This window comes from Solanum lycopersicum, chromosome 8 (genome assembly GCF_036512215.1).
Source record: "Solanum lycopersicum chromosome 8, SLM_r2.1".
NCBI lineage: Eukaryota > Viridiplantae > Streptophyta > Magnoliopsida > Solanales > Solanaceae > Solanum > Solanum lycopersicum.
In genome coordinates, this window is record NC_090807.1 from 42620639 (window position 1) to 42642341 (window position 21703).

A 21703-nucleotide genomic window follows, 5' to 3' on the forward strand; every position below is an offset into this window, starting at 1 on the left:
GGTAACCTTATTCTTCAACTCTTGGAAACTTCTTTCACAAGCTTTTGTCCATTAGAACTTAACTTTGTTTTGGGTTATGTTTGTCAAAAGAGAAGCAATGGATGCGAACCCATTAACAAATCACTTATGATACCCGGCTAGAACCAATAAACTTTTAATATCGGTTGGATCCAAAGGTCTAGGCCAATTTTTAACCACTTCAATTTTCCTTGAATCGACCTCTATGCCCTCACTCGAGACAATATGACCAAGAACACTTGAAATTGTAGAAACAAATAAAACCAACAAGTAAACTCCAGCACACATACGCAGTGAAATTAACCCAAAAGTGATAAATGACCAGTCAGACACGCAGCAGGGTCCTCCGTCATCAAACCAACATATTAAAACCCAAGAAGAGAAGAAGATTTCGTAAAAATGTGTTTACCTATTGCGGAGCAGCGACACCAGGACAAACAAGCAGGGATGAGCGACGACTTCCACCGTAAACAGAAACATGAACACCATAATGACGTCGGAAGCCAATAAATCGATCAGTTCTTCTACAGCAGATGGAGGAAGGACCAAGCAAGGCAAACGCGAAAGCTTTTCAAATTTTTTTTAAACTTCTGTATCCTTAACTGAAAATAAAACAGAAAGCCACCAAAATAAATTCTCAACCAAAGGTCTAACTCCAAAACACTCAAAAAGTGTCCAAACGAAATTCTTTTTCCCAAATTTCCAACCTAAATCGCTAATTATAATGCTTTCAGAACAAACTAAACAACCGAAGGACTTTCCCAAAAATTTAAACGTAAAAATCGCCAACCCTTTTCTCTGTCTCGGACGAGGTTTATATGGAAAAGGGAAAATTAGGGTTTCGAATTTTGGGTGGGATCACCCATTTAGAATTCGAAATCTCAATTTTTATCAAACCGAAATGAATATTCCTCTTTTCTTGGCTCTTTGAACGGCTCTGAGGCGAGGTGGAGGGTCGAGATGAGCCTTCCGTCCTTGCGCGCTTTATGTCATCATGTCATTGTTGCAAGGACAAGCAGGACGATTCCAGGCTGTTGAGGCGAAGGCGGCTACTGTCCACTGTGTGCTCGTACGAGCACGAAGAGAGAGGGAAGGAGACGCACGACTTGAGGACACGCGAAGAAGAATACAAACCAGGCTGTGAGAACTCCTTGTGCGTGAGTTTTGGGAATTTTGACGATTTCTGGGGAATTAATTTCGCATCTGGGAGGTTCTGTTTCTTCTGGGTTTATGTCTGGGGGTTTCTGCACGAGGGAGAGAGAAGCGTACGTGATTGGATAGCGTTGGGTTCGCACGAGGGAGGGAGTTTGGGAGAGAGGGAGAGAACGTGAGGGAGACGCGAGATGGAGAGACGCATCTGGGGAAGTTTCCGTTGGGGGGTTTTGTTTTTCTCTGCGTTTTTTCTTTTTTTGTTCTTGAAATTGTTCCGTTCTGGGAAATGGCGTGGGTGAGGGGAAGAAGGAAGGGGAGATGGGTTGGTTCGGGTCAAAGCATTGGGCAGGGTAATTTTATGTTGGGTCTGTTAAAAAATAAAAGGGTTTGGGTCGATTGAAAAGAGGGCTTGATTTAAAGTATTGGGCTGGGTTTAAAATTAAAACGAGTGGGACGCTGGGATTGGAAAATTGGGCCTGGGTTAGAGATTAAGAGAGTTGGGTTGTTAAGTGTTGGATTGGTATTTTTAAAAGAAACAAAAGGTGATGTTTGACTGTCCGAAATTGGGTTGTGGGTTTAGGATGTTAGAAAGTGAATTGGGCTGGGTTGAAGAGGATGGGCCGCCTGGGGGGAATTGGGCCTTGAGTTTGCGGGCTGTTGGTGGAGTTAATTAGAATAGAGAAGGGAATTGGATTAATTAAATACGTAACTAATTAAAATGATGAATTTTGTGTTAACCAATTAACGTGCTTTTATAAAATAATTATTAAAAATTGTAAAAGTGATTCAAACGCATAATTATAATTAAAATTAAACTACTTTAATAAAACATTTAAATGTATATTTTGATGGTTTTTGAATAATCATAAGATATACTACTGATATACATAATTACCTAGATATGTATATTACCTAAAACTTATGAAAAAAGATATTCGAAGTAACATAAAATTTATGTATTATATTTTTATATTCGTAAAATTTATAAAACTAATTAATAAAAATTATTTGGAAAATTTAGGAAGCTCGATAATTAATTTATACCCACGCAGGTCAAAATTGGGTGTCAACAACTGTCCCTCTTTTTACTTGGGTTGATGCAAGCAACTCGAGGAAAATGAAATTGACCGAACCAATATTGAACAACCCCATTCATTTCTAAAGGAAGAATTCTATAAAGAGTTTAGGAATTATGGCCGAACCCTGCAAACGGGTTTCCTACATATCTCAGGCTATATGAGAATTCAGGCACCCTTGTAGTTCGATAAGCTTGATTTACCGCACGATTTGAAGGAATCAAAAGCCACTTCGACACCCAATTATCAAGAAATCGAAATGCTCAGGAATAGAATTCGAGGGCGAATGTTGGAATACAGCTGATCTTCAACATTGAATTCGGCTACATATCCTTAAACTTTAAGAATCAGGCTGTGTGTAGTTCAACTCGAATGGTGGAAAAAGAAATCTATTATGCAAGATAACCTTTGATTTTTGATAAGCGACAAATTAACGAGTATGAAAAGGAGGCTTGTAACCTCTTAACCATGAATGTGGATCTCTTCACATCTATAGGTAAGAACTCACACGGACATAATTTCGAAAGCTCTTGGCGCATTGTCACTCAGATTGGAAACATGCTTCCGATAAATTGAAACTTCTGGACGCAAGACTGAAACTGACGGAACTAAAGAAAAACACACAAGACTAGAGAGGGTGGTTCGATCGTGGTGGATGTTGCTCCTCTGCTCGCGTCCTAAGAGTGTGATATTCCTCTTTGGACTGTGCCCCAATTCGCTTCTAAGAAAAAGTTCAACGTTGTGCTGCATCCCTTTTGATGTGGTCCGCACCTGTGGTTTTTTTTTTTTTGAGAATTCATCCTTTTGGATGCTCTCGACAAAGACTGAGATAAAACTCATCAGCTTAAAGAATGCAATTAGGATGGGAGACAGTGTCTTTTTACCATGTCGACACTTCATTGTTCTCCTCAATATTCAACGTCGACTCGATCGGTCTGACATCTAGCAAATAAAGCTTATTCCTTGTGCTTTGTAAATAAAATCTTCAGTGTAATCTTCGTTTGATGCTAAAATAAATAAATAAATGTTGATGCGATATTGATGTCTCTTTTGTCGTTATCTTCGATGCTCTTCTTGACTATTTCTTTTAGCAAAATGAAGAATGCGGTTTAGGCCGATGGATAAATATTGCTCTTTCTTTGTCCGTATATGTCCTCTTGCGAAACATGAATATATTCCCGCGATACGTAAATTCCCGCAAGACATGAATTTTCTCGCGATGCATAACTTTCAGCGAGGAATAAAATCTACTCGCGATGTGCAAATTTTGACGAGGCATGAATTCTTGTCGTCTTGCATAATTGTTGACTCGCAAAGCATGATTTTCCCGCGATGCATGATTTTCAATGAGGCATAGATACTTCTCGTGATGCACAAATTCCAACGAGGTATAAATCCTTCTTGCGATGTATAAATTTTGACAAGGCATAAAATCTTCTCGTCGTGCATGATTCTTGACTCGCAATGCATGATTTTCCGCAATGAATGATTTTCGTGATGCATGATTCTGCGATGCATGTTTCTTCAGTGTATGAATTCCGCGATGCATGACTTTCGCGATACATGATTTCCGCGATGCATGATTTTCAACGAGGCATGGATTCTTCTTGTGATGCATAAATTCTAGCGAGATATGAAGTCTTCTCGCGATGTATAATTTTCAGCGAGGTATGAAGTCTTCTCGCGATGCATAAATTTTGATGAGGCATGAAATCTTCTCATCATGCATAATTAATGACTCGCGATGCATAATTTTCGCGATGCATGATTTCGCGATGCATGATTCTGCAGTGTATGAATTCCACGATGCATGATTCTTCAGCAGAATTAATTCTGCGATGCATGAATATTTATATCGCCCCTATGGATATTAACGCCAAGACGATCGCCAAATAATATATCAACTTGATTGATAATGGTAAAATAATAATTGCATATCTGTCTCTTCTGAGGTAATCCATTGTCTTGATCGACAATAACCATCTTGCTTTGATAACGCAATGCAAATAGCGTCTTCTATAGAAATCGTGAAATCTTTGCTGAAATTCTTGTTTGATTCACCTTTGAATTTGGCCAGACACTTTTGCAAATTTCACGTTGTTGAGAATGGTTTGAAATAAACAAACACATTCACAGGCATCTTGACACAAACTATATGAATTGCCTCCTGCTTTCAGTAAGATCACTGATTTTAGAGATAGTTTTTCTATTCTTTGGGAGCTCTTCATATTCATCCATCGAGATAATTCGGCCGACTTCAAAGAAAAACTATAAACCTGCATCCACAGAAAAATTGTTATTTTTAAAACATAGTGATCTGCGTCGATTCCTTCAGTTGTTTGCTCCTGGTCTTGATATCTCCGGTTGATATCCCCGATTTCCCGACTCTTCATAGATAAGAAAAGATATCTTACGCCAAAACAAATGAAACATAAGAGGGAAAATTTTTAAAAGAAATGAGAAATCTTTAACAAATAGTATGCTGAAAAAGTCGCTGCCAAGTCATGTGATATCAGGCTTTACGAGCGCCTTTGAATATGGCACTTGCTAATGAGTTTCAGAGGCTTTCCGGACTTGTAGGGAAGACCCATAACGAAATTTTGAGGCCATCCTCAAAAATTCTGTCCCAGTTTACTATCTTGCTCATCTCTCCATTGTAACCAAACAGATCGCGGAATTTTTGAGCTATTTTCAAAAAATTTCTCTCAGTTGCAGATCTCGAAATGTTTTTAGTCTGGCTTGCTGAAGAGGAGATTTCTTCTGAAGAATTTTGAGTCCCTCTCTAAAATTCTGTCCCTATTCTATTGTAAAGGTGAATAGAAATCTTACGAGAGATATGACCGAGCCCTCGTAGCGCCTACGTATCCTGCTGAGGCAGGAATCAGGTCAAACGTAGTTCCCCTTAAAAGTTAACAAGAATAAAATTTACACAGAAACCGACCGAGGCCGACAAAGGCCGCCTACGTATCTCATTCTTGAGAATTCAGGTCGAACGTAGTTCAGATACAAAGAAATAATTGAAGAGGGGAAAATGGGGTGACCGAAGCCGACATAGGCTGCCTACGTATCACGTTCTCGAGAATTCAGGTCAGACGTAATTCGTTACAAGAGGGATAAGAATTCAAATTGAACAAATACAAGCACACAGAACGATTACAAGTAAATAACAGAAAAATGCGAGAATGGAACTTCACGGGTAGTATCTCTTTACAGCATCTGAGTTGATAGGCTTGGGCCATACAGTGCCATCCATCTCGGACAGGACCAAAGCACCTCCAGATAGTACTTTAGGAACCATGTAGGGACCTTTCCAGTTTGGCACAAATTTTCCTTTGTGCTCGTCTTGATGAGGAAAAATGCGCTTGAGAACCAACTGACCAACTTCAAAATTTCTAGCTCTTACTCTTTTGTGAAAAGCGCGAGTTATTTTTTGTCTATACAACTGGCCATGGCAAACGGTTACCATTCTCTTCTCATCAATCAAATCTAGTTGATCCATCCATTTGGTAACCCGCTCAGCGTTGCTTAACTCAGCTTTTTGGATGATCCTCAATGACGGTATCTCGACTTCAACAGGTACGACTGCTTCTGTTCAATATACTAGCATGTATGGAGTAGCCCCAGTCAATGTTCTGACCGTTGTTCGATAACCCAGTAGAGCATATGGAAACATTTCATGCCAACCTCTCTGTTTGTCAATCATCTTCCTCAAAATCTTCTTGATATTCTTGTTGGTGGCCTCTACAGCTCCGTTCATTTGAGGGCGATAAGTAGTGGACCTCCGCTGAATAATCTTAAATTGTTCACATATCTCTTTCATCAGATGACTGTTGAGATTTGCACCGTTATCAGTAATGATGGATTCTGGAAATCCAAATTTGCATATCAGATTATTGCAGACAAAATCGGGTACCACTTTCTTGGTTACCGACTTGTAAGAGGCTGCTTCCACCCACTTGGTGAAATAATCAATGGCAACCAAAATGAATCTGTGTCCATTAGAAGCGGATGGCTCTACACGATAGATGACATCCATTCACTACACTACAAATGGCCAAGGTGAACTCATAGCATTAAGTTCGTGAGGTGGCACCCGTATCAAATCATCGTGCACTTGGCTATTGTGGCATTTTTGTACGATTCTGCATCAGTCATTCTCCATAGTCATCCAAAAATAACCGGCTCCAAGAACTTTTCTTTCCAAAGTAAACCCGTTCATGTGTGTGCCGCAAACTCCAGCATGTATTTGTTCAATAAGCCTCACAGCTTCAGCAGCATCTACACATCTTAAAAGACCCAAATCTGGAGTCCTCTTACACAGGACTTCTCCATTCAGAAAGAAATTGAGAGCCATACTACGTATCAACTTCTTTTGATTAGATGTAGAGTCTTCTGGATATGTTCCCGACTCTAGGTATCTCTTTATGTCAAAATACCAAGGCAAACCATCTGGTTCTTATTCCACGTGTGAACAATGGAGGGGATACTCCTTCAAATCTCTATCCAGAGGGTCAATATAATCAGCGTCCAGATATTAGATCATCGAAGTGATGGTGGCAAGAGCGTCAGCTAATTCATTTTGTATTCTGGGAGTATGTTTGAACTCGATCTTGCGAAACCTTTTACATAGATTTTGCACATATTGCACGTAAGGTACAATCTTTGGGTTCTTCACGACCCATTTTCCCTGAACCTGATGAATCAAAAGGTCTGAATCTCCAATCACCAGCAACTCGTAAACATTCATGGCAATGGCCATTTTCAAACCAAGAATACAAGCTTCGTATTCAGCCATGTTGTTTGTGCAGTTGAATCGTAGTTTAGCTGCTATAGAATAGTGCTAACCAGATTATTATACGAATACTGCTCCAACACCTTTACCTTGGTGATTCGCTGCTCCATCAAATAATAATCTCCAACCTGGGTACGCTTCAGAAATATCTTTACCCACAAATGACAATTCTTCGTCGTGAAAATATGTCTTGAGAGGTTCATACTCTTCGTCAACGGGATTTTCCGCAAGATGATCAACCAAAGCTTGTGCCTTTATTGCCTTCTGAGTCACGTACATGATGTCAAACTCACTCAACAGCATTTGCCATTTAGCTAACTTCCCTACCGGCATCGCTTTCTGGAAAATATACTTTAATGGATCCATTCAAGAGACAAGATACGAAGTATACGATGACAAATAGTGTCTCAGCTTCTGGGCAAGCCACGTCAGAGTACAGCATGTTCTCTCCAGCAAAGTGTAGCGAGACTCGTACGGAGTAAATTTCTTGCTTGTGTAGTAGATAGCACTTTATTTCATCCCTGTCTCATCGTGTTGACCAAGTACACATCCAAAGGCGTTATCTGAAACAAACAAATATAGCAAAAAAGGACTCCCTTCTCGAGGCGGAACCAATACTTGTGGGTTAGAAAAATAGCTTTTGATAGCGTCAAAAGTGGCCTGGCACTCCTTAGTTCACTTAGTCGGGGCATCTTTCTTCAGTAACTTGAAGATAGGCTCACATACCACTGTCGATTGTGCTATAAACCAGCTGATATAGTTTAACCTCCCTAAGAAACTCATCACTTCTTTTCTCGTCTTCGGCGGAGGTAACTCTTGAATTGCCTTAATCTTGGAAGGGTCGAGCTCAATACCTCTCCTGCTGACTATAAACCCCAACAACTTCCCAGCTGGGACTCCAAAAGCACATTTGGCGGGATTTAGCTTCAAGTTGTACCGACACAAGCGTTCAAAGAATTTTATCAGGTGTGTCAAATGATTGGAACTCTCGCGGGATTTGATTATGACATCGTCCACGTACACTTCAATTTCCTTGTGAATCATGTCATGAAAGATGGTCGTCATGGATCTCATGTAGGTAGAATCGGCGTTCTTGAGGTCGAACGGCATTACCCTGTAGTTATACACACCCCAAGGTGTAATGAATGCCATTTTTTTTGCGTCTTCTTCATCCATCAAAATTTGGCGATAACCTGCGTAACAGTCCACAAATGACTGCATCTCATGTTTGGCACAGTTGTCAATCAAAATATGGATATTGGGCAACGGAAAATTATCCTTTGGACTAGCCTTGTTGAGATCTCTGTAATTGACACATATCCTAATTTTTTCATCTTTCTTGGCGACCGTAACGACATTGGCCAACCAGGTTGAATATTGCGTTACTTCCACCAATCGAGACTCTATCTGCTTGGTAATTTCCTCCTTAATCTTTAAACTCAATTGAGGCTTGAATTTCCGAGTCTTTTGTTTCACCGGTTCAAACCCAGGGTTGATAGGCAGCTTATGAGATACGACATCGGTACTCAACCCTTGCATGTCAACGACATCCCAAACGAACACATCCCTGTATTCGGCAAGCAGAAGAACCATGCTCTCCTTCTGAGTCTCATTCAGGTGGGCGCTGATCTTAACCTCTTTGACACACTCTGAGTCTCCCAAATTCACCGTTTCCGTCTCCTCTAGATTCAGTTTATGTCTATTCTCGAACTGTCGAAATTCTTTTGCAACATAGACTGGTTCCCGACATTCATTATAGTCGTCAACTTCATCGTCATTTGCCTCATTTTGCTCATTTAGCTGATGACATGACATGACATTGGAAGGTTTGTAACTTACGTTACTGAAATCATAAACAGACAAAATTAGGAAAGTAAAATATAACAAGCAATTAAATAAACAAATTCAAAATAAGGAGACTTTCATTTAAATTAAACAAAATGCGAACTTGGGTCATGGCACAGGGCCATGTCGCTTTTCAAAAATCACATCAAAATTCAAAATCAAGAACAATGCAGAAATGATGGGTCTCGGGCCTCTTCCGGACGACCGCCGATTTTACTATGCATGAAATAATTCCTTTCTACCCAAGAGTCCGGGACATCAGGATTGGCATGGAAGTTCAATTCTGCAGCATCTCCCCTGGTTCCGCATCGCGAATGCCTGCTGGGTTGACCTCCTCCTCGATAACGGCGTTAATCTCCTTGAACAGGTCACAGATTCCTTCCCCATTGTCTTCAGGCTCGACATGCTCCCGGACTGGAAAGAATGGATAGAGAGGCGGGATCGGCTTAGTCAATTCCTTGTCCTTTTTCCTCTTTATCTTCAAATCATCATCTGTGGGGATGTACCCCAAACAATACTTTGATCCTGTAGCAAGGACCGGAACTGGCTCGATGATCCCTTGTGCATTCCTTCCTAATCTGAAACCTTGTTCGAATCCACTCTGCAGCATCACCGTAGCGATCATTCTATACACGACCGGCATGGGAGTCTGTGGGGCCAAGCCCTCATTGGTGGCATTTACCAACTCCACCGTGTAAAAATCCGAGCTTTGCGGCGTCACATCCAAGACCGGCATCTGCTTGCTTGAGTGGCCCTTTTCACCCTGAATAACCAGTTCTTAATTTTTCCACACCTGTTTCATCATTTGGTGGAGAGTGGAGAGGACGGCTCCAGCCATGTGAATGAATGGCTTCCAAAAAGATGGTTATAGCTAGTGTCGATATCCAACACCTAGAACTTCACCTCGAATTCTACGGGGCCCATTTGGATGGTCAAGTTCACTGCTCCCAACGTCTCTCTCTGCACACAATCGAATGCTCTCACATTGACTTGGTTTTGCTCCAACTTTCCGAGGTCAAACCTCAGCTGCTTCTTTGTGGACAAGGGGCATATGTTCAGGCCAGATCCGTCGTCTACCAAAACACGATTGACGATCTTTCCGCGGCATTCCACGGTGATGTGTAGAGCTTTATTGTGGGCCCTCCCATCGGCCGGCAGTTCATCATTGCAGAAACTGATACGGTGTCCCCGAATGACTTGGTGAATCATAGAAGCTACATGGTCGCTGATTGTGCCTGAGGGCACGTACGTGTCATCCAGGGATTTCATCAAGGACTGTCTGTGGGACCAAGAGCTCATCAATAAGGCCCATACGGAAATCCGGGCTGGAGTCTTCTCCATGTGCTTGACAATGGAGTAGTCTTTGGGCTGCATTCTTCTCTAGAACTCCTTAGCTTCTACTTTGCTGATCGGTCTCTTGGCATGATCTTTCTTTTGTCCTCCGAGAGCAAGCTCGTCAGAAGTGTAACATCTTCCAGATCTAGTCATGCCTTGAACCACGGCCATTTCTATAACAAACTTGGGGTTGGCGAGAGTCTTTGCGGGCACCAAGGCAACAGCCTTTGCAAGTGTCAGAATGACAAACACTCCATTTTCCCTAACGCCAAAGAAGCGACAGCCTTTTCCAAGTCTTTCTGAACAACAGGAGTAATTCTCTTCGCTTCATGCTCATCTTCGTCAGTTTCTATCATGTTGATAATCCCACCCCCATGATTTGGCAAATGGTTCGTGTTGACGTTTGGCACCGCAGGGTGGAGGGAGACCACTTCCTGGTCAATCAAGTCCTGGATCTTATGCTTGAGATTGATACAATCTTTTGTATCATGTCCAACACTATTGGAATGATAAGAACATCTTTACTCTAGTCTGTAGAATCTGGAATTGACATCCACGGGCTTTGGCCCCATAGGATGGATGTATCCGACCGCGGATAATCTTTCGAACAATTTAGTTCTACTTTCAGCCAACGCGGTGAAGCTTCTGGAGTACAAAGTAAGCCCTTCATATTTCTTAACCAAGTGCCTACATGGGATGTGACCAAGTTCTATCATTTGCAAGTTGAACACCCTCAATCATAGAAGGTTATATCTCCGTATTTCATGCTTTTCTACTATGGTCTATCTCAGTTATTTCCTATTCTCACCATATGGGATACCTAATAGTATTGTAGAATAAATTTTAGATAGTGGTATGGGATGCTATCGAGACATTGCACAATAGGCTTCAAAGATGTTAGTAAGACTCCCTAGGTCTTTTCCAAGATCATTACTTGAATGTCCTTATATGTCATGAATGACTCTAAAATGAAGTAAGTAATATAATGACTTAAGTTGATAAAGCATGATAAATGAATAAGTACTTATTTAGAGTGATTAAGGGTTATTTGGTTAAGGTGTGAAGAGGGTATAGGAATGGACACTTCATATCTTACCTAGATAAGTCTTAAGAATTACTATAGCTAGGGAAGTTGTTAGATTATGTAGACATGATCCAACCTTAGGTATTCTGAACGATTACTTAGATAATCTTGAAGAGGTCAAACATGGACGTATCCTTTTGATTTACTTTAGTAGGTATTTTGATAACCCTTGGAAGGTGAATGTCATTTTCTATAAATGTTATTGTGTTAAGTGGGAATGATTTTATCCTAGGTAATCTAAAGGATCTCTTAAGTGTGTGTGAAAGGGATTGTATCGGTGGTTGCTTTACAACAAACTCAAGTGAACATTAGAATTACCTTTGGTAGGAAAATCTCATGTTCATGTGATACATGTATTATAAGTATATATATCACATTATAGGTATACTTATGGATCATTTAGGTGTGCCTAGAGAGGGTGTACGGGTGGTCTCTCTTTGTCTTACTTTGGTGAGTCTTAGGATATTTTTTTAGTTTGAGGATTGCATACTAGGAGAAGTTCCTTATGAAGTTGAGAAACTTCACTGAAACAGTGAATTAAGTCACTGTAAAGTGACACAACTTCACTATAAGGTTTTCTAAAATGTACAAAATTGGTTAAATGAATTCTTATGTGTTCCTTAGTTGTTAAATGTTGTTCTTATGATTATATTATTATATTTAAAGAACAAGATGCATATTTCCAATAAATATCCATTTTCATGTTTTTTTATACATTATGTCATACTTAGTACATGTGTTTGTACTAATTCCATGCTTCTATCTATCTCTAATGTTATTCATAGGTGAAGGTGCTTTAGGGAGATAAGATTGGATTATAGGATCATTCAAGCAAGTTGAAGTTTGTCCTCAGTTGATTTGAGGGATAAATTTCTTTTTATTTCTGCTATTGAAGTATTGTAATAGGCTTAGTAGTAATATGTTTCTATTGTGTATGGGTTGTGTCCCAAAGTACTTTTGACTCGAGGATTTGTTGAAATAAGACTTAGTATTTCCTATGAGTTTTATATTAAAGAGATTTTAAAGACTATGCAAATGTTTGTGAAAATACTTAATTATGTACTACTTTTGATATGTATATATAAGATGAATGGCACAAAAGGGCTTGTACAAGACCTCAGAGAGGTCAATCACGTCGGTCCACGACCTAAGGAATGCCCTAATTTCTAGGGTATAGGTGCGGGTCGTGACATGTCCAAGGCGAAATCCTAAGTTATTACCAACAATTTTCCATAATTACCTATTCACACAACAATAAAGTATCATAATTTATCACCTTTAAATCACAACTTCATTTTGAAAAGAGGACCCATGTATAGATAGAAACCCTAGTCTTGGGGAGTTTTGAAATACTCTTTGGAGGGGCTCTTGGGGAAAGAAGTCCCAATAGTATGAGAAACAATACCTTATGGATGATAGACATGAATTTGAGTTGGATTCCCTGGTGAATTCGTCCTCTTCTTGAAAATCTAGGGTTCCTTCATTAGATGTTTGAGTTGGGAAAGAGAGAAAATAGAGAGATGTTTGAGCTAGGTGGGTTTTGGGATTTTAGAGGAGTTAGGTTAGTTTAATGTGTTATAATACTTTTACAGTCCCCAACTAAATAAGCTAACCACTTCTTAATAATTAAAGAATTCATTAACTAATTAACTCAACTCCCATAACTTAACCGAAGTGGGATGTGAAACTGGATACTAAACACATCTAGGCAGACTAGCTAAATTTTACTAGTATCCGGACGTTGGGGTCGTTCTTCACATTTTGATTCTAATAATTCTAGTTTAGTTATTTACTTTGTTTAAGTTTACAAACACTGTCTAAGGCTTATATCATCAAGTGAGGCTCTAGACTAAATCATGGATTATTCGGAGTGTTACATTATCCCCTCCCTATGAACATTTGCCCCTGAATGACACCTATGTTTTTTATAGAGAGATAAAGAGACTCAATACTAGCTGACCAACCAACAACAACGTGAATATAATCATCATGAGTCACAACTCAAAGGAGGAATACTCCACTCCATTCAAACACATAATCATGGAATTACATATAGAAACTCAATTAACAATCACCACCTAGAAGAGACCAACATTTCATATTTCATAATGAGGAACTACCTCCTCAATTTAAACATGAGCTCAACTTGAACATCAAGAGTTACCATGCAATTCTTCTTTCAATCCACAGTAAACATTATCACTTCAATTCTCATGAAAGAAAATATACACATAACATATCAGAGCAAGTTAAACATGAGAGCAGTATTCTTAAAACTCAGTTTAGCATGAACCTTTACAAAGATATGCACAAACTTGGAAAAACACAAGTCAACTTCACATTATTCATAATTTAATTTTCAAGAAGAACTACTAACCTGAACATAGACTAGGAGTAAGAGGAAAAAGATGAAGGTAGCTGGACTTCATGTTGACCTCGGCCTCTCATGTAGCACCCTCAAATAGATGATTTCTCCAACCACCTTCTTTGACACAGATTCAACTATTTTTCATTAAAAACATATTTAAGACTCTTGTGGTCCGTAAACACATCCATATGTAACCGATAAAGATAATGCCTCCATATTTTTTAGGAAAACACTACAGCGGCTTGTTCAAGATCATGAGTTTAGTAGTTCTTCTCATGTACCTTGACTTTTCTAGAGGCGTATGCTATAACCTTATAATGTTGGATGAAGAAACAAATAAAACCTACTCTAGAAGCATACAATGTTGTATGAGAAAAAAACTAAAACCTACTCTACAAGCATCACAATACACTACAAACCCTGCTGTACAATCCGATAATGTAAACACCGGAGCGGAGGTAACCTTTTTCTTCAACTCTTGGAAACTTCTTTCACAATCTTTTGTCCATTAGAACTTAACTTTGTTTTGGGTTAAGTTTGTCAAAAGAGAAGCAATGGATGCGAACCCATTAACAAATCACTTATGATACCTGGCTAGAACCAATAAACTTTTAATATCGGTTGGATCCAAAGGTCTAGGCCAATTTTTAACCACTTCAATTTTCCTTGAATCGACCTCTATGCCCTCACTCGAGACAATATGACCAAGAACACTTGGAATTGTAGAAACAAATAAAACCAACAAGTAAACTCCAGCACACATACGCAGTGAAATCAACCCAAAAGTGATAAATGACCCGTCAGACACGCAGCAGGGTTCTCCGTCATCAAACCAACATATTGAAACCCAAGAAGAGAAGAAGATTTCGTAAAAATGTGTTTACCTATTGCAGAGCAGCGACACGACGACAAACAAGCAGGGATGAGTGACGACTTCCATCGTAAACAGAAACATGAACACCCGAATGACGTTAGAAGCCAATAAATCAATCAGCTCTTCTACAGCAGACGGAGGAAGGACCAAGCAAGGCAAACGCGAAAGCTTTTCAAAATTTTTTTAAACTTCTGTATCCTTAACTGAAAATAAAACAGAAAGCTACCAAAATAAATTCTCAACCAAAGGTCTAACTCCAAAACTCTCAAAAAGTTTCCAAACGAAATTCTTTTTCCCAAATTTCCAACCTAAATCGCTAATTATAATGCTTTCAGAAAAAATTGAACAACCAAAGGACTTTCCCAAAAATTTAAACGTAAAAATCGCCAACCCTTTTCTCTGTCTCGGACGAGGTTTATATGGAAAAGGGAAAATTAGGGTTTCGAGTTTTGGGTGGGATCACCAATTTGGAATTCGAAATCCCAATTTTTATCCAACAGAAATGAATATTCCTCGTTTCTTGGCTCTTTGAACGGCTCTGAGGCGAGGTGGAGGGTCGAGATGAGCCTTCCATCCTTGCGCGCTTCGTGTCATCATCTCGTTGTTGCAAGGACGAGCAGGACGATTCCAGGCTGTTGAGGCGAGGGCGGCTACTGTCCACTGTGCGCTCGTACGAGCACGAAGAGAGAGGGAATGAGACGCGCGACTTGAGGACACGCGAAGAAGAATACAAACCAGGCTGTGAGAACTCCTTGTGCGTGAGTTTTGGGAATTTTGACGATTCATGGGGAATTAATTTCGCGTCTGGGAGGTTCTGTTTCTCATGGGTTTGTGTCTGGGGGTTTCTGCACGAAGGAGAGAGAAGCGTACGTGATTGACTCGCATTGGGTTCGCACGAGGGAGGGAGTTTGGGAGAGAGGGAGAGAACGTGAGGGAGACGCGAGATGGAGAGACGCGTCTGGGGAAGTTTCCGTTGGGGGGTTCTGTTTTTCTCTGTGTTTTTTCTTTTTTGTTCTGGAAATTGTTCTGTTCTGGGAAATGGCGTGGGTGAGGGGAAGAAGGAAGGGGAAATGGGTTGGTTCGGGTCAAAGCGTTGGGCTGGGTAATTTTATGATGGGTCGGTTAAAAAATAAAAGGGTTTGGGTCGATTGAAAAGAGGGCTTGATTTAAAGTATTGGGCTGGGTTTAAAATTAAAACGAGTGGGCCGTTGGGATTGGAAAATTGGGCCTGGGTTAGAGATTAAGAGAGTTGGGCTGTTAAGTGTTGGATTGGTATTTTTAAAAGAAACAAAAGGTGATGTTTTACTGTCCGAAATTGAGTTGTGGGTTTAGGATGTTAGAAAGTGAATTGGGTTGGGTTTAAGAGGATGGGCCGCCTGGGGGGAATTGGGCCTTGAGTTTGCGGGCTGTTGGTGGAGTTAATTAGAATAGAGAAGAGAATTGGATTAATTAAATGCGTAACTAATTAAAATGATTAATTTCGCGTTAACCAATTAACGTGCTTTTATAAAATAATTATTAAAAATCGTAAAAGTGATTCAAACGCATAATTATAATTAAAATTAAACTACTTTAATAAAACATTTAAATGTATATTTTGATGGTTTTTGAATAATCATAAGATATACTACTTATATACATAATTACCTAGATATGTATATTACCTAAAACTTATGAAAAAAGATATTCGAAGTAACATAAAATTTATGTATTATATTATTATATTCGTAAAATTTTTAAAACTAATTAATAAAAATTATTTGGAAAATTTAGGAAGCTCGATAATTAATTTATACCCATGCAGGTCAAAATTAGGTGTCAACAACTGTCCCTCATTTTACTTGGGTTGATGCAAGCAACTCGAGGAAAATGAAATTTACCGAACCAATTTTGACCAACACCATTCATTTCTAAAGGAAGAATTCGATAAAGAGTTTAGTAATTATGGCCGAACCCTGCAAACTGGTTTCCTACATATCTCAGGCTATATGAGAATTCACGCCACTTGTAGTTCGATAAGATTGATTTACCGCACGATTTGAAGGAATCAAAAGCCACTTGGACACCGAATTATGAAGAAATCGAAATGCTCAGGAATAGAATTCGAGGGCGAATGTTGGAATACAGCTGATCTTCAACATTGAATTCGCCTACATATCCTTAAACTTTCAGAATCAGGCTGTGTGTAGTTCAACTCGAATGGTGGAAAAAGAAATCTATTATGCAAGATAACCTTTGATTTTTGATAAGCGACAAATTAACGAGTATGAAAAGGAGGCTTGTAACCTCTTGACCATGAATGTGGAGCTCTTCACATCTATAGGTAAGAACTCACACAATCATAATTTCCAAAGCTCTTGGCGCATTGTCACTCAGATTGGAAACTTGCTTCCGATAAATTAAAATTTCCGGACGCGAGACTGAAACTGACGGAACTAAAGAAAAACCCACAAGACTAGAGAGGGTGGTTCGATCGTGGTGGATGTTGCTCCTCTGCTCGCGTTATAAGAGTGTGATATTCCTCTTTGGACTGTGCCCCAATTCACTTCTAAGAAAAAGTTCCACGTTGTGCTGCATCCCTTTTGATGTCGTCCGCACCTGTGGTTTTTTTTGTTGAGAATTCATCCTTTTGGATGCTATCGACAAAGACTTAGATAAAACTCATCAGCTTAAAGAATGCAATTAGGATGGGAGACAGTGTCTTTTTACCATGTCGACACTTCATTGTTCTCCTCAATATTCAACGTCGAGTCGATCGGTCTGACATCTAGCAAAAAAGCTTATTCCTTGTGCTTTGTAAATAAAATCTTCAGTGTACTCTTCGTTTGATGCTAAAATAAATAAATAAATGTTGATGCGATATTGATGTCTCTTTTGTCGTTATCTTCGATGCTCTTCTTGATTGTTTCTTTTATAAAAATGAAGAATGCGGTTTAGGCCGATGGATAAATATTGCTCTTTCTTTGTCCGTATATGTCCTCTTGCGTAACATGAATATATTCCCGCGATACGTAAATTCCTGCAGGACATGAATCTTCTCGCGATGCATAACTTTCAGCGAGGAATAAAATCTACTCGCGATGTGCAAATTTTGACGAGGCATGAATTCTTCTCGTCTTGCATAATTGTTGACTCGCAAAGCATGACTTTCCCGCGATGCATGATTTTCAACGAGGCATAGATACTTCTCGTGATGCACAAATTCCAACAAGGTATAAATCCTTCTTGCGATGTATAAATTTTGACGAGGCATAAAATCTTCTCGTCGTGCATGATTCTTGACTCGCAATGCATGATTTTCCGCGATGCATGATTTTCGCGATGCATGATTCCACGATGCATGATTCTTCAAGGTACGAATTCCGCGATGTATGACTTCCGCGATACATGATTTCCGCGATGCATGATTTTCAACGAGGCATGGATTCTTCTTGTGATGAATAAATTCTAGCGAGGTATGAAGTCTTCTCGCGATGTATAAATTTCAGCGAGGTATGAAGTCTTCTCGCGATGCATAAATTTTGACGAGGCATGAAATCTTCTCATCGTGCATAATTAATGACTCGCGATGCATGATTTTTGCGATGCATGATTTCGCGATGCATGATTCTGCAGTGTATGAATTCCACGATGCATGATTCTTCAGCAGTATGAATTCCGCGATGCATGAATATTTATATCGCCCCTATGGATATTAACGCCAAGACGATCGGTAAATAATATATCAACTTGATTGAGAATGGTAAAATAATAATTGCATATCTGTCTCTTCTGAGGTAATGTGTTGTCTTGATCGACAATAACCATCATGCTTTGATAACGCAATGCAAATAGCGTCTTCTATAGAAATCGTAAAATCTTTGCTGAAATTCTTGTTTGATTCACCTTTGAATTTGGCCAGACTTTTTTGCAAATTTCACGTTGTTGAGATTGGTTTGAAATAAACAAACACATTCACAGGCATCTTGACACAAACTATATAAATTGCCTCCTGCTTTCAGTAAGATCACTGATTTTAGAGATAGTTTTTCTATTCTTTGAGAACTCTTCATATTCATCCATCGATATAATTCGGCCGACTTCAAAGAAAAACTATAAACCTGCATCCATAGAAAAATTGTTATTTTTAAAACATACTCATCTGTGTCGATTCCTTCAGTTGTTTGCTCCTGGTCTTGATATCTCCGGTTGAGTTCCCCGATTTCCCGACTCTTCATAGATAAGAAAAGATATCTTACGCCAAAACAAATGAAACGTAAGAGGGAAATTTTTTAAAAGAAATGAGAAATCTTTAACAAATAGTATGTTGAAAAAGTCGCTGCCAAGTCATGTCATATCAGGCTTTAGGAGCGCCTTTGAATCTGGCACTTGCTAATGAGTTTCAGAGGCTTTCCGGAATTGTAGGGAAGACCCATACCGAAATTTTGAGGCCATCCTCAAAAATTCTGTCCCAGTTTACTATCTTGCTCATCTCTCCATTCTAACCAAACAGATCGCGGAATTTTTGAGCTATTTTCAAAAATTTTGTCTCAATTGCAGATCTCGAAATGTTTTTAGTCTGGCTTGCTGAAGAGGATATTTCTTCTGAAGAATTTTGAGTCCCTCTCTAAAATTCTTTCCCTGTTCTATTGTAAAGGTGAATAGAAATCTTACGAAAGATATGACCGAGCCCTCGTGGCGCCTACGTATCCTGTTGAGGCAGGAATAAGGTCAAACGTAGTGCCTCTTAAAAGTTAACAAGAATAAAATTTACACAGAAACCGACCGAGGCCGACAAAGGCCGCCTACGTATCTCATTCTTGAGAATTCAGGTCGAACGTAGTTCAGATACAAAGAAATAATTGAAGAGGGGAAAATGGGGTGACCGAAGCCGACATAGGCTGCCTACGTATCTCGTTCTCGAGAATTCAGGTCTGACGTAATTCGTTACAAGAGGGATAAGAATTCAAATTTAACAAATACAAGCAAACAGAACGATTACAAGTAAATAACAGAAAAATGCGAGAATGGAACTTCACGGGTAGTATCTCTTTACAGCATCTGAGTTGATAGGCTTGGGCCATACAGTGCCATCCATCTCGGACAGGACCAAAGCACCTCCAGATAGTACTTTAGGAACCATGTAGGAACCTTTCCAGTTTGGCACAAATTTTCCTTTGTGCTCGTCTTGATGAGGAAAAATGCGCTTGAGAACCAACTGACCAACTTCAAAATTTCTAGCTCTTACTCTTTTGTGAAAAGCGCGAGTTATTTTTTGTCTATACAACTGGCCATGGAAAACGGCGACCATTCTCTTCTCATCAATCAAATCTAGTTGATCCATCCGTTTGGTAACCCGCTTAGCGTTGCTTAACTCAGCTTCTTGGATGATCCTCAATGACGGTATCTCGACTTCAACAGGTACGACTGCTTCTGTTCCATATACTAGCAAGTATGGAGTAGCCCCACTCGATGTTCTGACCGTTGTTCGATAACCTAGTAGAGCATATGGAAACATTTCATGCCAACCTCCCTGTTTGTCAATCATCTTCCTCAAAATCTTCTTGATATTCTTGTTGGAGGCCTCTACAGCTCCGTTCATTTGAGGGCGATAAGTAGTGGACCTCCGCTGAATAATCTTAAATTGTTCACATATCTCTTTCATCAAATGACTGTTGAGATTTGCACCGTTATCAGTAATGATGGATTCTGGAAATCCAAATCTTCATATAAGATTATTGCGGACAAAATCGGCTACCACTTTCTTGGTTACCGACTTGTAAGAGGCTGCTTCCACCCACTTGGTGAAATAATCAATGGCAACCAAAATGAATCTGTGTCCATTAGAAAAGGATGGCTCTACAGGATAGATGACATCCATTCCCTAGGCTACAAATGGCCAAGGTGAACTCATAGCATTAAGTTCGTGAGGTGGCACCCGTATCAGATCGCCGTGCACTTGGCTATTGTGGCATTTTTATACGAATTTGCATCAGTCATTCTCCATAGTCATCCAAAAATAACAGGCTCCAAGAACTTTTCTTTCCAAAGTAAGCCCGTTCATGTGTGTGCCGTAAACTCCAGCATGTATTTGTTCAATAATTCTCACAGCTTCCGCAGCATCTACACATCTTAAAAGACCCAAATCTGGAGTCCTCCTATACAGGACTTCTCCATTAAGAAAGAAATTGAGAGCCATACTACGTATCGACTTCTTTTGATTAGATGTAGAGTCTTCTGGATATGTTCCAGACTCTAAGTATCTCTTTATGTCAAAATACCAAGGCAAACCATCAGGTTATGATTCCACGTGTGAACAATGGAGTGGATGTTCCTTCAAATCTATATCCAGAGGGTCAATATAATAAGCGTCCGGATGTTAGATCATCGAAGTGATGGTGGAAAGAGCGTCAGCTAATTCAGTTTGTATTCTGGGAGTATGTCTGAAGTCGATCTTGCAAAACCTTTTACACAGATTTTGCACATATTGCACGTAAGGTACAATCTTTGGGTTCTTCACGACCCATTCTCCTTGAACCTGATGAACCAAAAGGTCTGAATCTCCAATCACCAGTAACTCGTAAACATTCATGGCAATGGCCATTTTCAAACCAAGAATACAAGCTTCGTATTCAGCCATGTTGTTTGTGTAGTTGAATCGTAGTTTAGCTGCCATAGGATAGTGCTGACCAGATTCTGATACGAAGACTGCTCCAACACCTTTACCCTGGTGATTCGCCGCTCCATCAAATAATAATCTCCAACCTGGGTACGCTTCAGAAATATCTTTACCCACAAATGACAATTCTTCTTTGTGAAAATATGTCTTGAGAGGTTCATACTCTTCGTCAATGGGATTTTCCGCAAGATGATCAGCCAAAGCTTGTGCCTTTATTGCCTTCTGAGTCACGTACATGATGTCAAACTCACTCAACAGCATTTGCCATTTGGCTAACTTCCCGGTCGGCATCGCTTTCTGGAAAATATACTTTAATGGATCCATTCACGAGACAAGATACGAAGTATACGATGACAAATAATGTCTCAACTTCTGGGCAAGCCACGTCAAAGTACAGCATGTTCTCTCCAGGAAAGTGTAGCGAGACTCGTACGGAGTAAATTTCTTGCTTATGTAGTAGATAACTCTCTATTTCTTCCCTGTCTCATCGTGTTGACCACG

General features: G+C 39.7%; 2 protein-coding genes across 2 annotated transcripts; both read right to left on the minus strand.

Moving 5' to 3' along the window:
• Positions 1-19558: 19558 nt before the first annotated feature.
• Positions 19559-20722, minus strand: LOC138337955 (uncharacterized). Its single transcript, XM_069288401.1, has 3 exons — positions 20548-20722; positions 20301-20357; positions 19559-20232 (listed from the first exon to the last, which is right to left on the minus strand). The coding sequence occupies exons 1-3, from the start codon at positions 20720-20722 to the stop codon at positions 19559-19561; spliced, it is 906 nt and encodes a 301-aa protein (XP_069144502.1).
• Positions 20723-20902: 180 nt separating this feature from the next.
• Positions 20903-21493, minus strand: LOC101244099 (uncharacterized). The gene has a single exon (XM_069288402.1). It carries the CDS (start codon positions 21491-21493, stop codon positions 20903-20905), a length of 591 nt encoding a protein of 196 aa, XP_069144503.1.
• Between the last annotated feature and the right edge of the window lie 210 nt (positions 21494-21703).